Genomic DNA, 17,244 nt, shown 5'->3' with positions numbered 1-17,244 from the left:
AGGTGTTGGAGGCATGTGCTGGGGAGCCATGTTTTGGCTGGGGTTGGATGGGAGGTGCCTATGGTTTCTGAGCATCTGCTCTGCTCCTAAAGCCCCCACCATCTTCCTCAGTTGGGTTTTATCCGTGCTGAGGAACAGACCGAGGACACCAGAGTGAGGTTTGAAGCAAGCAGGGACAACCATTGCAAGACCATTCTCCAAACTTTCTGCCTGGGGGGTGTGGAGCAAGTGCTGGCGTTGCATCTCAGATGCTGAACCCGTGGGCGTTGGCGGCACAGTCCTGTCCCAAGGACCCGTGGCTGTTTACTGGAGGTAGGGAGCCTGCTGCTGGTTTGGGGAGAGTCAGGAGGCCACCGGCCTGGTGGGACCCTTCTCTGTGGAGAAGGAGTACGTACCAAGCAGGGCTGGGACACCTTGGAGCATTGAAAAGGCTGTGTCCATTGGGTGGCTTCAGTAAATCTGGGATTTAGTTCCAGGGGAGATCAGGATCACTGTGTACGTTTGGCAGTCAAGGAAAAGGAAGCAAGAGGCACCAGCATGATGCCCTAAATCTTGGAGACAAGGTCTCCCACCTTACTTGTTGTGGCCTTGACCATTTCAGGGTATCTTTTCCACCGTATGTGAAAAGCACAGCTGGCCCAGAAACATCTCCAGCCACTGTTCCCCTCCAGAGCAGAGGGCCCAGCTCTGCAAAACAGAGACATCTTTCTGCAGAGCCTCCTGAAATTCAACTCATGGCTGCAGCGCCCTGTGGACCTGCTGGCTGGTTGCATCAAAAGGCGGTTTGCTCTGAGAAGTTGGAAAGCAGTCGCTCTGTGATGGCCTGGATGGAGTTGCAGCGAGGTGTGAAGTGTCCTGGGGGACCTGCCTCCCGTGGCATCCTCACCCCACAGGCAGCGTTTGCCATGCACCAAGATGTGTTTTCAGCAACAACCTGCAATGTATTCTGTGCTGGAGGATGGAGGGAGAAGATGAGACATGCTATTGCTGGCATGAAAAATCCACTTCTTAATTCTTCAGGGTTACAGGTTTTCTCCAAGGACAAACCCTCCCATGGCTTATCTTTCATTGCTGGCTGTTTGCTTTCTAAGTGTCTGAAACCACTTCTGAAGACTTCAGGCTCCCAGCAGCCAGCACTGCAGAACACACCACACTGGGGTTTTAGGTCAGCTGGTGCAAAGTCTTACATCATGGGTTTCTCACGCTTGCGCTGGTGGGCAGATGTTGTCCAATGGCAGAGAGGGCCTTGCACAACCATGGAGCAGTCTCACAGTCTGACGTGTGAAACTCAAGCCCATGATGAAGGGCAGATAGCAAGAAGGTCACCCGCCATGGCTCACGTCTCTAGTGTTGGCTTTGCCCAGTGGTTGTGGTCTTTGCTGCAGGATTCCTTGGTTGGAAATGAAAGTGTCTCATCTCCTGTGTCACTCCAGGCTCAGTCCAGGATGAGATGCAACCCTCTCACATCTCTGTCCCCTCACCACTGCCCTCAGTGCAATCATGCATGAAGGGCATTTTGGATGTGGGAGCTCTGCTGATGGGCAGTGCCTCATCTGGAGGATGTCGAGTGCCACTGGTTCTCCTGCTAGCAGGTGGCTTTCTTGCATGAAGAGGCTCCTGTGTCGGAATAAAACGCCTTTCATGCCATCCTTTGTGGGGTCTGAGGAAATGGACCTGATGGTGATTTACTGATGCTGGGCATGGTGTGGTGTAGACAGCTGGCTTCTGAGGAGCTCAGCTCCCCGTGGGTGTTCAAATAGCAAAGGCCAGTCCCTGCAGCCCTTGGGGATAGGTGGATAGTAAGAGTTAATGGGGAAACTGAGGCACAGAGTCTTTAGCTCATAGGTGAGGCCATGCAGCCTAGACTGGTGTCCTTTGATTTTCATAGTACCAGAGGAAAGCCACTGTGCTGGGCCCTCTCGCAGCCTGGCCTGGAGGAGGACCCCATCCCCCTGCTCAGTCCCTCGCTGTCGTTCCCCATGCAGCTGGTCCTCAGCCAGATGCTGGCTGGAGACATGCCCCCCACAGGGACCACATCTCTGACAGATCACAGCAAGGTTCCCGGCCCTGGAAATGGCTTTGGTCCATCCCGCTTGGCTCCTGCTGCAGCAAATCCCTCCTCCCAATCTTCGATGCTTGACTTTTGGGTTGCTAGTGTCGGAGCCGAGGCCATTTGCTCTTCCCCGAGGGCAGCAAGTGCCTCTCGCTCTCCCTCGCCTCATTGCTGGAGTCCCTCATGCCCCAGGCGCCGAGCAGCTCTCCTCTCACTTGGCTGCAGAAACAGGCTCAGCATCCCAGAAATTCAGGCTTTCATGTGGGAGCCAATAGTCACACAACCTCCATCCAGAAACCATCATTATCGGCCGCTTGCTTTTTCTTGGTTTCTTTGAACTACAGCTCCCAGGATGCCTGAAGATATGCAGACATCCCGAAGACAGTGGTTTCCCATAAACTTTTGGGGTTTCATGCTTTGCAGGCAGGAATGTTTTTATTGCGTCGCAAATCCCTTCAAGTCCCTCAAACCTCCATGGCGCTTCCCCGCCGTGGGGCAGACGTGGTGACTGGAGGCAGCCGCAAGGGAAGCACGCCAAGGGCTTTTCTCTCCTGCATTTTTCCCCTTCTTGCAAGAGGGACCTTTGTAAATCCCCATCATGCCTTTTCAAGGGGACTTTTGGACTGGGAGGAAGTTTGGACGAGCTATGGTTTGCCTGTAGCGATGCGTTTCCCATTTTTCTTGTCCCCATTATTTCAAGGGCTGTTAGGCAGTGTCCTGCGTCCCCATGCACACTGCTGGGCAAAGCAGGGGAGATGCTAACAGGCAAGTACCTCGGGCAGGGTGAGGAGGGGTTTTCACTGAACTGGGAAGAACTGGGGACGCAGGGAAGAGAAAAAGATGCAGATTCATGCACAAGTGCAAGAGAGCCCAGCAGGCTGGGTTTTAAGTCCTGACATGCTCACAAGACCTAAGGGAAAACCAGAGGGAAATTTTCCTTTAGCATGGAGAGATGTGGTGGTAACTGTGACCTAGTGGGTCCCCAGCTCCCAGCTCCCAGCACAGATCTGCGTCTGGGCCAGGTGAAACATCAGGGGATGGTGAATGCTGCGCACAAGTCCCTCGGGTGCCCCCACAGCTCCGCATCTTCTGCTGCCCATCCTGGGATGGGGAGGAGTGTGCTGGGAGCAGATTGGGGTCCGTGGTCTGGACCCGGCTACCCCTAATAACCACTTACTTTCTGTAGGAGGGGAGATGCAGAGGGCAGAATAGGGGTGTGTGTAACTTGGTGGCATTTTATGGCATTGCTCTTCTGACCATAAAAGTACTTTAATGAGTTCTCATTTGGTGCTGGTGAACACTAGTGTTACATCTTATAGTCAGACTCGTGGTATTTTGCCTTCCTCCTTTTTCCCTTTGGTTGGTTAAAAAAAAAAAGCCCAGGACCCTCCATGGGTTGGGTTTTAGTATGTATTTCTTCTTGGGTTTTAGTATGTATTGTAATTTCTGGAATAGTATGTATTCTCTCCAGTTTGAGGAGCTTTGTGAATGAAACACGGAGGTGCTGGGTACTCTTTGGGGGCCAACAGCACCACGAACCACCCAGCTCTTGCAGGAGGCAGCACACACACGGGTTGGGCTGCGTGTGTCCCCACGGGACACATCCTGGCCCTGCTCTGCGCTGTCTCTGAGCAGCCAGGCCAGCGGGATGCTGCTGGGGGTCCGTTTCTGGGCAAGCATCCTGATGCCTCTGGGGTCTGGGCTCATTCCCTGCCTCCCCTCTCCCATCCTTCTCTGCAGCCTCGCGTGCAAGCACACCTGCATGCACAAGCACACCCATGTGCACGAGCACGCCTGAGTGCACGTGCGGCTCCTGGCACCTGCCTGCCAGTCCCGACAGCGAGCGATGGTGGCAGGCGGTGTGGTCCGCTGGAGGAGGCGGGTGCCAGCCCAGAAAGGAAAACCATCGAGGCTCTGTGGCCGGCTCGCGTTAACCACATCACTCCTCTCCTTGACTTGGAAAAGCCTGGCCGACTGGCAGCCCAGAATAACAAGCTTTTCCATTGCTGCACGCAGCATCGGACGCGGGGCCATTTAAAACAAGAGCCGGCTCCAGCGTGAGTGCAGCGCTCAGACTAAACAACGGCACATCCCCCCCCAGGGCGGCTTGTCCCCTGCAAAGGGGGATCAGGCTGAAGTCACAGCTGCTGGGGCAGATCCGGACGGCATGGCAGGGACGGCAGGGATGCCGTGACGGCATGGTGGTGCCTCACAGTGTGTGGGCTCAGCCTTGAGCGGCGGCCGGAGCGGGTGGAAGAAGATGAAGGTCCTGGGAGGGCTGAGCCCCTCCAGGGACCTCCTCACCCATCCATACTGATTGCATGCGAGGAAAGGGATCTGTTGGGTTTTGTCCTTTTCTCTTTCTTTCTTTATTTTACCCGGTATCTTTGTAATTAGAATAAAAGCTTTAATTGCTAGGGGGAAATTCTGAAAACTAGCTATGAGGGCTGTATGCAGAGCTCTCCTGTCCCCTGGCAAGAAGGGAGCAAGTCTGCACGTTTCTCTGCCCTGGCAGATGTACGCTCAAGCATGCTCATGCAGCACGGTTGGAAGAGCTCAAGCTCTCTGTCCTGCTGCTCAGGAAGGAGTGGCGTCTTCATTAAAAACAATAGTAAAGGGAAAGGGTAGAATCCTTAAAAATAAGCAAAGTGATGGGGATTTTGCCCGAGGAAAGGAGGTTTTGCCCATTTTATTTTGTAGATCTTATTGTCTGTAGATGGTTGGACTTCTGTTTTTAAAGTAGATAAAGCTAATTTTGAGGGTGAAGCATATTGGTGCATGCCATTCATGAAATGGTGCTTGTCAATGATATGGTTTATGGTAGGGAGTCAGAAAAACATCTTTGCTTACATCTTCTTTTAAGCTGTTTTACGGCACCAAATGGAGATAACGGGATCCTAATGTGACAAGGTGGTAGGTGTGGAGATCTCAGCCTAAATATTGCTTAGAGTCTGGAGAGAGAGGAAACTTCCAGATCGTCTTATGGTGTCTTCAGGATCCCACCTCTTCCGAAGTCCCGCAGCCCCGTTCATGGGCCACATTCATATCGCTGGGAACGGGGTCTCTCGGCAGCACGTCCCACTGCCTCCTTGCTGTGTTCACCCATGGGATGCTTCCTGGCTTGTACCCATGTGGGGATGGGTTCACAACAGGATTGTGTGTGCCCATGGGTGACAATGATGCCCAGGAAGGGAGATGATGCCGGTGCAGGTCCCATCCCCACTGGTGGCACAGACATGCCGGGGGGCTGCAGAGCGCAGCATGACTCACCAGGCTGTGGGCACACGTGCCCGGCATCTCTGTTCCTGCACGGACAGCTGTTGGTCAGAGAGGGAACAGTTGTTATTGTCAAAATGCAAATGAATAAAATCATTGTTTTGGCAGAGAATTTTTAGGGGAAGGACATGCAAATTTACCTTCCGTTCAGAGTGTACATTGGTATTAAAATACAACGTTTGAAAGCCAAAACAAAGGAACATTTTAATTTGGGACTCGTCAGATGGTTCTTCTGCTTGGATTAGCATCAAATTCTTTGCAGCAAATGCTGTAAGTTTGACAAAACTCCGGTTTTCAAAGAAAACAAGAAAAAAGTTCAGAAAATGCCATCCATTTCCAGGGGTTGTTGCTGCTTTCGTTTGCCTCCACTGTCGTGAAGCAGCTGGCTTGGTACTGAATACTGGACAGGCCAACAGGGGTAGGCTTTGGAAAATGCAAGTAGGACGTGAGGTTGGGTTTCTTCCTGGGTGCTGCTTTAATCTGGCCTCTAGATAGCTCAGAAAAGTCAGCCGGGGTTCTGCTTGGAGGCGCAGGACCCAGGAGGTCCGGTGGGACCTTGGAGCACACCTGAAGGGTGCTGGCAGACCTTGCTGTCAGAGTGGGAGCGAGTGGGCAGCAGGGTCACGAGGCTGCCCACATTGCTGACGGAGGGTGCGCTGAAGGGATGTGTTGTGTTTCTTTCCTTGGCCTTCTTTATAAATACCTTCCAAATAAAACCTGCTTTTCCACAGTGCTTGGAAACAGCTGCGCTGCTTATTTAAATGCACCCGTGAGGTATCTCTGTCCTTCTCCCCTTGCTTTCCTTCTCCTTTCATCCTTGGGTATACCTACCCGCCTTGTGTTGCAGATCAGAAATAGAGACTAGCCATCAACTTGCTAATTGTAATGCAGCCTGATAATGCCAACTATAATTAGCTGTATGTATCAAAGTGGGTTTTGCTGGTGGAAGTTTTTTGTGACCCCGTTATCATACTTTAAATAGAGGATCCCATCTGCTCTGCCCAGCTCCTTCCTGCAGAGCCAGGTCCTGCAGAGTCCGACTTGGTCCTTTCCAGGGAAGCCAGCCCAACATCAGTGCCTGCATCTGCCAGGCTTGTGAAGAGCCAGGTCTGGCAAAGCAGCACTCATTGACAATCTTTTAAGCATTGCTTGTGGTCCCCAATACGTGGCAAACGTCGGCGACCACCAAGAGGTTTGCTGCCACAAAGTCCCTTCCCCGAGCCCGCGGTCACCACAGCTGACCGGCCATGTGCTGCCAGTGACACAGGGCTGCCCTGGGTTGTGATTATTGGGGTTTTGCAGCTCTGAGCCATCTCTCCTTTACGGCTTTAGGGTACTCGTCAACCAAGAGGCGGCTTGCATTGATGAGTGCTGTGGCACGAGGAGGAATGGCTCAGGTTCTTGAACCATTCAGGGTCTCATGATAAACTTGTCTAGAGCTGCAGCATCGTGTCCCAGGGCTGTCAGACATCTCTCCTTGTTCCCTCTTGTTGAGACCTCTAGCTTCTTTCTTTACCGCCTCATGCAACTCCCGTTGTTCTTTCCCCATCTGCAGCATCCCCACTGTCCCTCTCTCTGGCCTCGGGAAGCCTCAGCATGCTGGCCAGCTGTCCTCCCCTTGGAGCCAGCCCCTCACTGGGTCAAAACAGGCATCACCAGCTTTGCTCAGTCCCTACAGACTGGCTGGTTTAGCTTGTGGAGACTCATCCTCGGCAGGTGGGTAAGCCAGCGCACTCGCAGAGCTCATCCCCTCAGCAGTGCAAACAAAAACCTTTGGCTTCTTTTCTGCAGCGTCACCCAACCTCAGCGCATCACACAGCTCACAAGCCCAGTGTGATAACACATGGAAAAGTTTGGTTGGGTGGATACGCCTGAATTCATTACTTGCTCAAACTGTAGCTGCCCGCAGCTGCTGTGTCACACTGTCTAATCTGTCCGGAGCTCGTCACGGGGGTTAACAAGCGCCTGTTCCACTGGTGTGCCGTTCAACGCCACCATGCTCGGGGGGGAGAGATTTCCTAATGTAATAGCTTGCAGGCAGACCTTGGGCTGTAATGGCATCAGATCTCACAAACTAGTCACAGTTGAGTCAGCCGGGGAAGTGGGACACTGAACTTCCGAAGGAAACCCAGGGACTTGGAGAAATTGTCGATGAGTTCCTCTCTGTACGCAGAGCCAATGCCCTGCCTTTCGGGTGAGGAACCAAACCTCCGGAGATGCTCTCTGCTGCCCTGCTGCAGGGAGTGCAAGGCCAGCCCGAGCTCCTGTGCCGCCGCCTTGGGGAAGGCACCTCACTGCTGTTTGGGTTGAACTGTTGTTTTCTGGCAGGAGATTACCCAAGCTTCCCGTTTCAAGCCCTGGGCAGCATCTGAGGAGTGGGGGGTGAGCCCCCAGAGGTGCGGCAGAAGGGCAGTGTCCCGTACAGGCATAGGAATTCATCAACAGAAGCCGTGGGTGAGCAACTTTGGCAGGCGGCAATGGCCACGTGCAGTCAGCGTGTGTCCTTCAGCTGAGGGATCACATTGAGGGCAGGCTTCGGTCAGGGGGTCCCCAGCGCTTCCCACCCACCGCTCGCCTGGAGCTAAGATGTGCAGCATCCATTTGGACTTGGGAAGTCCCTGTGGGCAGTGTCCTGTGCCTGCCACCTGATGACCCAAAACAGTGGTGGAAGAGCTCAGTCTGTGGCTTGTGTGCCCCAACCCTGGACATGGCTCATGGATTTAGGAGATTGAGGAGGAGGAACATGAGGAGAGTGGAGTATGTGGCTGTCTGCAGCTCACCAGATTCCCTGTGTTGTCACCCATGAGCCCATGGAGATTAGAGATCGGTGGCCAAAACCACTTTCCTGAGTGGTGGGGGCAAGGGCAGGACAGCCTGGCAGCGTGGGGGGGGCTCTTGGGGCTTCCTCCGCCGAAGCTCGTCTGGGGACCCCAGAAGTTTTGGTAGGAGTTGGGGCAGTTTTCAGCATCATTACCTCTGCTTTCTCCCCTTCTCAATAGGAACAGATAGCGAAGCAGGGTGGCAGGGGCTCACGACATCCTCTGGGCATGCCAGTGGGGTTTGGTGGCACGTTGTTGCATCAGGAGTGCCACAGAAAGCCCAAAACCAGCGGAGGTGAGCCCAAGGCATTGCTGCCTTCTGCCTGGCGGTCCCTCCGCTGCCAAGCCTGGTCTCCCTTGTCCGAGCCCAGTCCCTCTCATCCAAGCCTGGTCCCCCCATCCGAGCCCATTCCCCGCGCCCAAGCTCAGTCCCCCCAGCCAAGTCCGCACAGACTCGTGGTTACGTAAAGCCCCGGCGAGCACGACCGGGAGATTCTTCAGTGTCGGAATCTGAGTCACATGGGGCTGTTTTATTTCCCCCTCTGCTAATCTCGTTTCTATAGAAACAAGATTGGGAGGAAAAAAAAAAAAAAAAAAAAAAAGAAAAGAAAAAAAAGAGCCAAGCACAGAGCGAGCGAGAAACCTGAGGTGATGGGTGAGGGAAGCGGAGGTGGCGGATGAGGAGGTTGGGCGGCACGGGTGGGAGCAGGGGATCCCGGCCGGGATGGGAGCGTGCCTGTGGCTGTGTGTGTCGAGGGGCCAGGGACTCTCCCAAAGACCCACTCTCAGATGAGCTGCTCCTCCGGTGGCGAGCGATCGGCAGAGCCTGGAGGGAAGGGAGCAGAGGCTGTACAGGTGAGTGACCGTTGCTCATGCGACTCCCGGGCACCTTTCCCCGGCACGGCACGGCACACCACAGCTGTGCCAACCTCAACAGGGGTCCTGTCCCCAGCTGCTGCTTTGGGGACACGCTCGTGGCTGGAGCTGTGGTCAGTGGGCACTGTGCCTGAAGCGTGCCGCTGCAGCGGGCCGGTGAGCAGGGTTTGCCGGAGCGGCGTTTGCGGTTGACGCTTGCCCGGAGGCTGGCTGCGTGTGCGTGGCCGTGCGGTCATGCACGTTCCCTTTCCGAAGCCTCTGTCTCCCGAAAGGCTGCTGCCTTCTTGGGAGGCACCTTTCCAGCTTCGATTATTTTTTCCTCTATTTTCTTCTAACTGCACCTGTGCAAATAAAATACTCACAGGAGCCAAACCCCGCAGCTGCAGGGAGCGCAGAGAGCTGTGCTCACTCCCAGCCCCGCTTGCCCTGAGGCAGCCTCCGGCTTCCCAAGGCCAGGCTGCAGCCGGGGTGCCCGTAGGGATAAGCGCAACTCAAAAGCTGGTTTTGCAATGACTGTTCCCAAAGGGAGGGCCAGCTGAAAATGCTGCTCGTTTGCCTGCTGCCAAGTGCCTGGGCTGCCCGCAGCCACTGCACGCCTTGTCCCAGGACTTTCGCTTGCCTGTGCTAATTCAAGAGGCTGGCAGCTGCCTGCCAGGAGCGGGGTTAGTTCAGAACCACGTACAAGCACGTGCTGGCTCCCGAGTCTCGGGCTAGGGAGTGCAACAAGTGGGAGTTATTCCTGCCTGGGCTAAGGTATCTCTGTCTCTGTGGGATGGATGGCTCGTGTCTGTGTGGTGGTGAGGGCTTTGGCTGGGTGTGTTGGCGGTGCTGCTGGTCCTGTGCTGGTGCCCGCGCTGGCACTGCCTCCTGACCTTGGTTGTCCCTGCACCCGTGGCACGGTGCAGCTCTGCCTGCATGGACCACGGTCTGCCCTGCAGTTCTGGCCATGGCATGGCCAGATCTTGCAGTGCCAGTGGCTGGGTGAGGCACCGCACAAGCACCCGGGCTTCTGCGGGCACACTCTCACTCTGACGGCTGCAAATTGCTGAAATGCACAGCTTTTTGCAGAGGCAGCCCGCGATGTCCCTCCAAGGGCCACCGCAGGGGAGAGGGAGGGCCACAGAGCTGAGGGGACGGGGATTTTGCTTGTCATCGCTTTCCAGTTGTGGCATGGCGTGGGGGACGCGGCAGTGAGGCATTGTAAACCCCCGGCCAGATTCGCGCCTGTGCACGGCTGGTGAAGCCGGAGGGATGAATCGAGTCCCTGTGTATTTCTGTACTAAGTCAGCTTTGGGAAATGTCATTGCTCATCCGCCTGCCTGGCCAGTGAGTGGGTGGAGGGCGGCACTTCAGACCCTTGTCCTCATCCGAAAGGGCAGCTGAGCAGATTTTTATGCTGGGATGCTGCACCGTGTGATGGCTCAGCAAGCTGGCTGAGCCACAGGCAGGACGGGGCCGGGTTGCCAGCCCGCCGTGTCTCTGCTCTGCCGGCGTTCCCACTGCCTCAGCGAGCCGGGGGCTTTGGCAGTCTCCCCTGCTGGGGTCAGAACCCCCAGAAAACGTGCCTAGTGAAGGGACAGACTGGTGTTACACGGCACGTTCGGGCAGCGCAGCTGGCGTGGGAGCTGTGCCCTGTGCTGAGACGGAGTCTCCCCCCTTGGCCGGGCTGGGCTGTACCAGTTGCGAGGGTCCGAGTGCTGCTCTGGGCATCCTCCGCTCATCCTGGTTGAACACCCTGGGGGGCCAGCAGCACACACCAGGCTGGGGACAGCACTGTCCCCATCTCCCTTCAGCAGCAGGATCTGCTTCTGGCTGCCCCTGCCTGCTCGGCGCCTGCAGCGAGGGCTGGGTGCTCTGGCTGATGCCAGGGGGGTGTTTGCCGCGCCGGGTCCTGCCGCCCCCACATGCGCACGAAGCGGTGGTTTTATGGGGGAGATGTCACGTGCGGGCTTTGCATCCCTGCGCCCCACCGGCAGCGGCTTTCCTGCCTCCCCGGCACTGCCAGCTCTGCTCTGCCGGGAGGTTTGGAGGGAAGGGCTGAGGATGGGTATTGCTGCAAGAGTCTCCAGGGCCAATAATTATTTCTGGGGAAAAGATGCTGTGTTCTGACTTAAATGCTGACATGGGACTCTGAACATGTGTAATCTGGCTGACAGATGGCGAGTCATAGAGGTGTGATTTATGATACAGCACAGTAGCTGAACAACCTTCTCTGGTTGTCAGGAGACAATTCTTCCCAGCGCTGTGGTTGATGTTTCAATTGATGGTTTTCCCCGCGTGTCCCCTTGGCTCCTCGGCGGCTTGCGGAGACTGCTGGGGAGCCTTGGCAGGTGCCGGCGCAGCAGGCTGGGTCTGCTGAGCCCCGGCAGCACCGATGCTGAGCTGGTGCAGAGATTCTGCTTCTTATGGTGGGGTGGGCAGGTGACCCCAAATCCTGCCCAGGCTGGACCATGAGCACTCCGATGCAGCAGGCAGGGCTGGGTGAGCAGTGCTGGCCTTGTCCCCGTCCCGTAGCTGGGATGAAGCTGGCTTGAGGCGGCATTGGCTCCCTGGGGCTGCCTGTTTCCCAGACCAGCACTTGTGGTGCTGAGCCTACTGGTACTGATGGGAGAAGGCATGAAAATCTTGTCCATCAGTGCAGCGTACAAGAGGAAGGATGCTGACAGCCTTAGGGAACCTGCATTAGTCGCACAGCCTCTCTGTGCCTCAGTTTCCCTGCCTCTACCTTAAGATCCCTAAAGTTGATTTTTCTCAAGGGACAGGGACATCTATTAATGTTTGGAAAGCACTTGAGAAGTAAAAGTGCGGTCCCAGCAGCATCTCCCTCTCCACGTTAGAGGCTCACCGCCGCTGCCACCCGCAGAACACAGACCCTGGGCACAATGCCCAGTGCATCTGCCGGAGCTTCTTGACCCTGGGAGCATCCCGACCCCGGGGACCAGAGCAGCCCCAGCAAGAGGACCTCGGGGAAGCTGACCCACAAGCAGGGCCTCGGTGGGGCAAGGGGAGTGGGGCAGAGCAGACTACCAGCGTCGGGCTGCGTTTGCCTGCGTGCAGCCACGGCAGAGCAGGTATGATTCATTCCCTCTTCTGCAGTACAGTTTATGTAAAGCAGCGCTGTATAAATAGCCAGATGATACTGTAACGTGCTCCTGGCTTTCTAATTAGTGATGCTTCTGTTGGAGCTTTTGGGTCTGGTGGAGGTGAGAGGAGGCTGGTTCATTGCTGAGAGCTGCATTTGTTGCTGACAGCTCTCGAGGGGGACGTACCGGCCCGTCAGAGCAGTCGCAGCTGTCTCCTTTAACCTGTGCTGTGAGCAGTTGGAGGTGGTGGGTGAACCTGCTGGGTGACTGGTAGGCTGGAAGGTTGGTCTGGAGGGTGAAAGCAGCACCCAACATCTCAAGATTCTTGGTCACCTTCTGGCTCGTGTGTGGCCTCGCTTGTCCACCCTGGGTCAGGTAGATCTAGGCAGCACCTGCCCTGAGCCAGAGAGCATTGCCTTTCTCCCTGTGCCTTCCCTGCGATGCTGTGTTGCGGGGGGAGTCACGGCAAGGCCACATGTCCCCAAGCACCCAGGTGGCTTCTCCAGCCCCACCAGCGCACTCTGCCCCCAGGGACTAACGCTCCTTCATTCCGAGCCCTGTCAGCACATCACCCTGTTTTCCCCCTGCCAGCTTTTCTTGGCGGCTGCTGTCAGCTCTATCCAGTGGCTGCTCCTTCCCTGCTTGGGGCAGGTGGATGCATCTGGGTAAACCTTCTGGGTGTGTTAATTGTCCTGGTGGTGTTGATTGCAAGAGGCACGTACTGGCACGACGGAGGCACTTGTTTGTCGTGGAAGAGAGCTGCCTTCTTGCATCCATGACAGGTGGTTTGGGATTTCCCAGCCCCCCATCCCTGCTGGGTACCAGTTTGGGAGGGGTGGCTGTAATGGTGCAAGGAGCATGGTGGGGATGGGGTGAACATAGCAAACAGGATAGTGTTCTTCAGGCAGTCCCCAAATCTCATTCGATCCAAATCCCCAGCATCCTGATAGCTGGGGGATGGACGTCTCACCCCTGCAGGGTGGCAGGAGCCTCTCCTGGGGAGGTGGAAAGCTGGGCAGCATTAGGACAGCCGCAGTGGGACCAGTCAAAGGCCAATGAGGAGGTGCTATAGGATGCCAGCAGCACCCATTCCCACTACCCAGCCCCATCCCTGGGTCAGCCCAGAGTCCTGCTCACCCCGGGGTCCACATCACACCGGGGGCTGCTGTAGAGCATCAGCGGTCAGTGCACATGCCTCCCTAAATTGGGATCTTACTCATTACAGACGAGCTTTGACACCAGATCAAAGGAGAGGCGAGGTGGCGGGGATGGTGTTAGTGCAGGGCTCTGCTCGATGTGCTTTCACAAGGTGCCTGGATCACTCCTCTTCGAATGCCTCTTCCTCCGGCTGTGAGCGGGGGAAAGCTGGGGTTTGGGTTTCTTGTTGGGTTTCTTTTAAGGCAAACCTCATCCTTTACATCAAAGTAATATTTCTTCTCAAGAATGTAAAGAATGACCCTGGAAGGTCTGAGCGGCTCTTTCCCGGCGGTGATTGGAGAGACGAGAGCCTTCTCCAGAAAGCTGTCTCCACCCCGTCCCCAGCAACAGCAATTCATAAGCTGAAAAATAAATCAATAACCGGAGTTAATGAATTGAAGATGTCGGTTTAAAATGTATCAGGAAAAAAACTGTTAGCTGGTCGTGGTTGGCTTAATTATTGTGAGGAAAGGCAGGGAGCTCTTGTTTCTGAGAAATACCTTCTTTTTTTCTTTCTTTCTTTGGAAGTGTTTTGTTTGGTTGAAGCCAGTCAGGAGGAGGAGAAGCAGTGGCCATGCCGGCGTGCGTGGCAGGGCTGGCAGGCAGCATCAGTGCCACCAGCCTGGCCATGTGCCCAAGTCGGGGGGCCCCAGCTCCCCAGGCTGCTCGTCTCTTGCTCCCACCTCTGCTCCTGGTGAATTGGCAGCAGGGACAGGTCGTGGCACCGTGTTCGGCTGCAAGCTGGGGGTGCTGGCCCTCGGCACAGTGGGCACCGGGGTCTCTGAGTGCTGCAGAGGAAAGCAGAGGGCTGCGAGTCTCTGCAGGGCAGGTGCCTCCAAAGCAAATCTCAGTGCCAGCTTTCTGCATGCCGTTGGGCTTGGAGACAGTGCCGTTGTGCTTCAGGACAGCGGTTCTCTTCTGAAGAGAGCCGGGGTGGAGGAGGGGGTGTAGCATGGCCCTGGACCCTGGGGATGCTTTTCTCCCAGGTCCCAGGGACTGGGAGTGACGCTGGAGCATCCCACTGGGTGGGAAGGGGCTTTGTCGCCACAGATGAGTCTTGCAGCTGAACCCATTTGCTCACACACGTTTCTGTTTCCTCCTCCGAAACATCTCTGATGTGGGCTGATTTCCATGTCAGCCCTCATCAGGAAAGCCATCCTGGTGTTTGAGAGCCCTGACTGGGAGGCCACAGGGGCTCTGGGGTTTCTCTGAAGGAGTGCGCAGCCATGGCAGAGGTCTGCTTTGATTGTCTCCACCAATGCTTCCCTGGCTGCCCGACCCCTCTCAGGCAGGCACTGCAAGAAGCAGAAGCAGCCAGCGTTTCTCCAGCACTGGCCAACACCAGCTGGCTTTTGGGCAGGAGCATACAACCTAGGGAGGTGATTTTGCTGCAGTGGGGAGCAGGACCCGGCACTAACTCAGCCTGCCAGGCTCGCAGCTTCGGTTTTGCTAACAGCACGCCATGGACCCGTGCTGGTCCTGGCTTTGCGAAGCGATGCTAAACCTGCTGCTGCTCCGCTTCTTCCCCCCGAGGCTGGTCCCACCCTGTCCCGGTGCCGCTGACCCTCCAGGAGCCCCCTCCTTTCAGCTCCGAGCATCACCCGGCTTTGTGCCGTGGACTTGCCGCTGAGAGCCAGGGTGCTTCAGTGACATTAACACCTTTCCTTTCCCCTTCCCCAGGTCGGAAAGCAGCCTCTCTAGGTTTGCCCACCGCTTGTCGGTTAAGCAGAAGCAGGAGAAGAGAAGGAAAGCTGAGTATGCCTCGGCCGAGCTGTCTGCCTTCCGGCCCAGGTCTCTGAGCATTGAATGGTAAGAGCTGCAGGACAGGGCTGGGGGAAAGGAGCTCCTGCCTCTCCAGTCCCCCTCCTGTCCCCTGTCCCCACCACTGCCACTCTCTGTCCCTGTCCAATTAATGTCCCGTGGGACAACACCCCTTCAAACCCCTCCATCTGCTGCAGAAGCTCCCCCAGGGTATCAAGCCAAAACATCCCCCCTCGCTCCAGTGCAGGGAGCAGCAGGGAGCCCTGGGCGGCTCCTTCCTTGATGGGCTAAAGGAGACCCCACAAACTGAGCCATGGGGGTCTCTTGGGGCTCATGTGGGATGTGGACATGCGTGACTGCTGTTCAGGGGCATGGGACTGCATGACCTCTGGCAGCCCCAGCTGCCAGCTGCTCCTCTCCTCTCTCCTCTCTCCTCTCTCCTCTCTCCTCTCCTCTCCTCTCCTCTCTCCTCTCCTCTCCCCTCTCCTCTCTCCTCTCCCCTCTCCCCTCTCCCCTCTCCCCTCTCCCCTCTCTCCCCTCTCCCCTCTCCCCTCTCCCCTCTCTCCTCTCTCCTCTCTCCTCTCCTCTCCTCTCCTCTCTCCTCTCCTCTCCTCTCTCCTCTCTCCTCTCCCCTCTCTCCTCTCCCCTCTCTCCTCTCTCCTCTCTCCTCTCTCCTCTCTCCTCTCCTCTCCTCTCTCCTCTCTCCTCTCCCCTCTCCCCTCTCCCCTCTCCCCTCTCCCCTCTCTCCTCTCTCCCCTCTCCCCTCTCCCCTCTCCCCTCTCCCCTCTCCCCTCTCCCCTCTCTCCTCTCTCCTCTCTCCTCTCTCCTCTCTCCTCTCTCCTCTCCTCTCCTCTCTCCTCTCCTCTCCTCTCTTCTCTTCTTCTCTCTGCTCCCCACGCTCCTTATAGGAGCTGCTGGAGGATGCATCCCACAGCCCCTCGCTGCCCGACACACCTCTGTTGGATAAACCAGAGCCAAGAGCCGCAGCGGGACAGCCGCAGCGGGCAGGGGGGCACCGGGAGCCACAGGGGCTCCCCCCTGGCACCACACAGAGGGTGAGTGGTGTGAGGGCATGGGGCTGCCACAGCACAAGCCACCCTCCAGGGCAGCCCCGTTTGCCCACCCCAGAGGGATGCAATGCTCCTTCCTTCCTTGCTGCTGCTGCTGCTGCGGTGCCTGCGGGGCCCCTCATGCTGAGCACAGGTCTCAAACTGCAGTCCCTGCTCAAGCAGGGAGTAATTTATCCTGGGTTTCTAAGCTCTGATGCAACAGCCTTGGAAGCAGATCACAGTCAACCCTCCCAGCGTTAGAGGTGACCTGCTAAGGATATTTAAAAGAACTGGAAATTGCATTGCTTTCTGCTTCCTTAGATGGATAAAGGAGGGTAAAACTTAAAAAAAAAAAAAAAAAGGAAAAAAAGAAATGTTTAGAAATGGCAAGAATGTCGACTTTGGTTTTCGTTTTCTTGGAGATCTTTCTGGCATTTATTGTACGTTCTAACACTTCAGTGTGAGGTTGTGGAGTCCTCCTCAAAGGCTTCCTCTATCTGTGAGGTTAGTTAGGCATCAAAGCTAACTAGGTATTAATGAGGCCAGACAAAGAATTTAAGCTATTTGGTGACAGATTGCTTTCTTCTCCACTTGCACAACTTTCTTCCCTTTGCTGAAACGATGTCATCAGTAAAGCTGTTCTGCAATTACTATGAATCTTCCAAATAGACAAATATGTGAATTTGTAATATACCAAATAGGAAAACAAGCAAAGACGTCATTAAAAACAATCAGGGTTTCTCTTTATTCGTAATGAAGAGCAAGAGAAGTCAGTAAATCTCTTTTCTTCCTTTAAATGTCTCTTTGAAGCCCCTGGATGCCGTTTTAGCCCTGCAGTGTCAAGGTATATTTGTGATACATTTTCATTCACTCTGTAGTGTTTTCCTGGGGGAAACCATCTGTCTTGTATTATTTTGCAAAGCACCTTGTACAGCAGCGACTCCGCAGCAGCGGTAGATGATGCTATTTTATGAGGTTTTTGTATGCCAGCTTGGAAATGAGCTCTTGGTGAGGAGGACTCATCTTTGCCTTCAGTTTGCCACGTGCCATCGCGTTGGAGATCCAAGGCTGGAAAGCGTCAGGCCTGAAGGAGAAAGACCTGATGTCACTGCTCCTGCAGGGCCATAGGC

At 55.6% G+C, this 17,244-nt stretch overlaps 1 protein-coding gene across 6 annotated transcripts in view; it reads left to right on the top strand.

Moving 5' to 3' along the window:
* The window catches only part of LOC142045654 (ankyrin repeat and fibronectin type-III domain-containing protein 1-like), a 256,556-nt gene that overhangs the window by 199,650 nt on the left and 39,662 nt on the right, over nt 1-17,244 (top strand). For all 6 annotated transcript variants that reach the window (XM_075059380.1, XM_075059379.1, XM_075059382.1 and 3 more), the window contains one exon: nt 14,985-15,113. In XM_075059380.1, the coding sequence (XP_074915481.1) occupies nt 14,985-15,113 (129 nt within the window). The remainder of the gene's footprint in view (nt 1-14,984; nt 15,114-17,244) is intronic.

This window comes from Buteo buteo, chromosome 29, assembly GCF_964188355.1.
Source record: "Buteo buteo chromosome 29, bButBut1.hap1.1, whole genome shotgun sequence".
NCBI classification, from domain to species: domain Eukaryota; kingdom Metazoa; phylum Chordata; class Aves; order Accipitriformes; family Accipitridae; genus Buteo; species Buteo buteo.
Note: the sequence above shows the minus strand (reverse complement) of the source record. Positions and strands in the feature narration are given on the sequence as shown.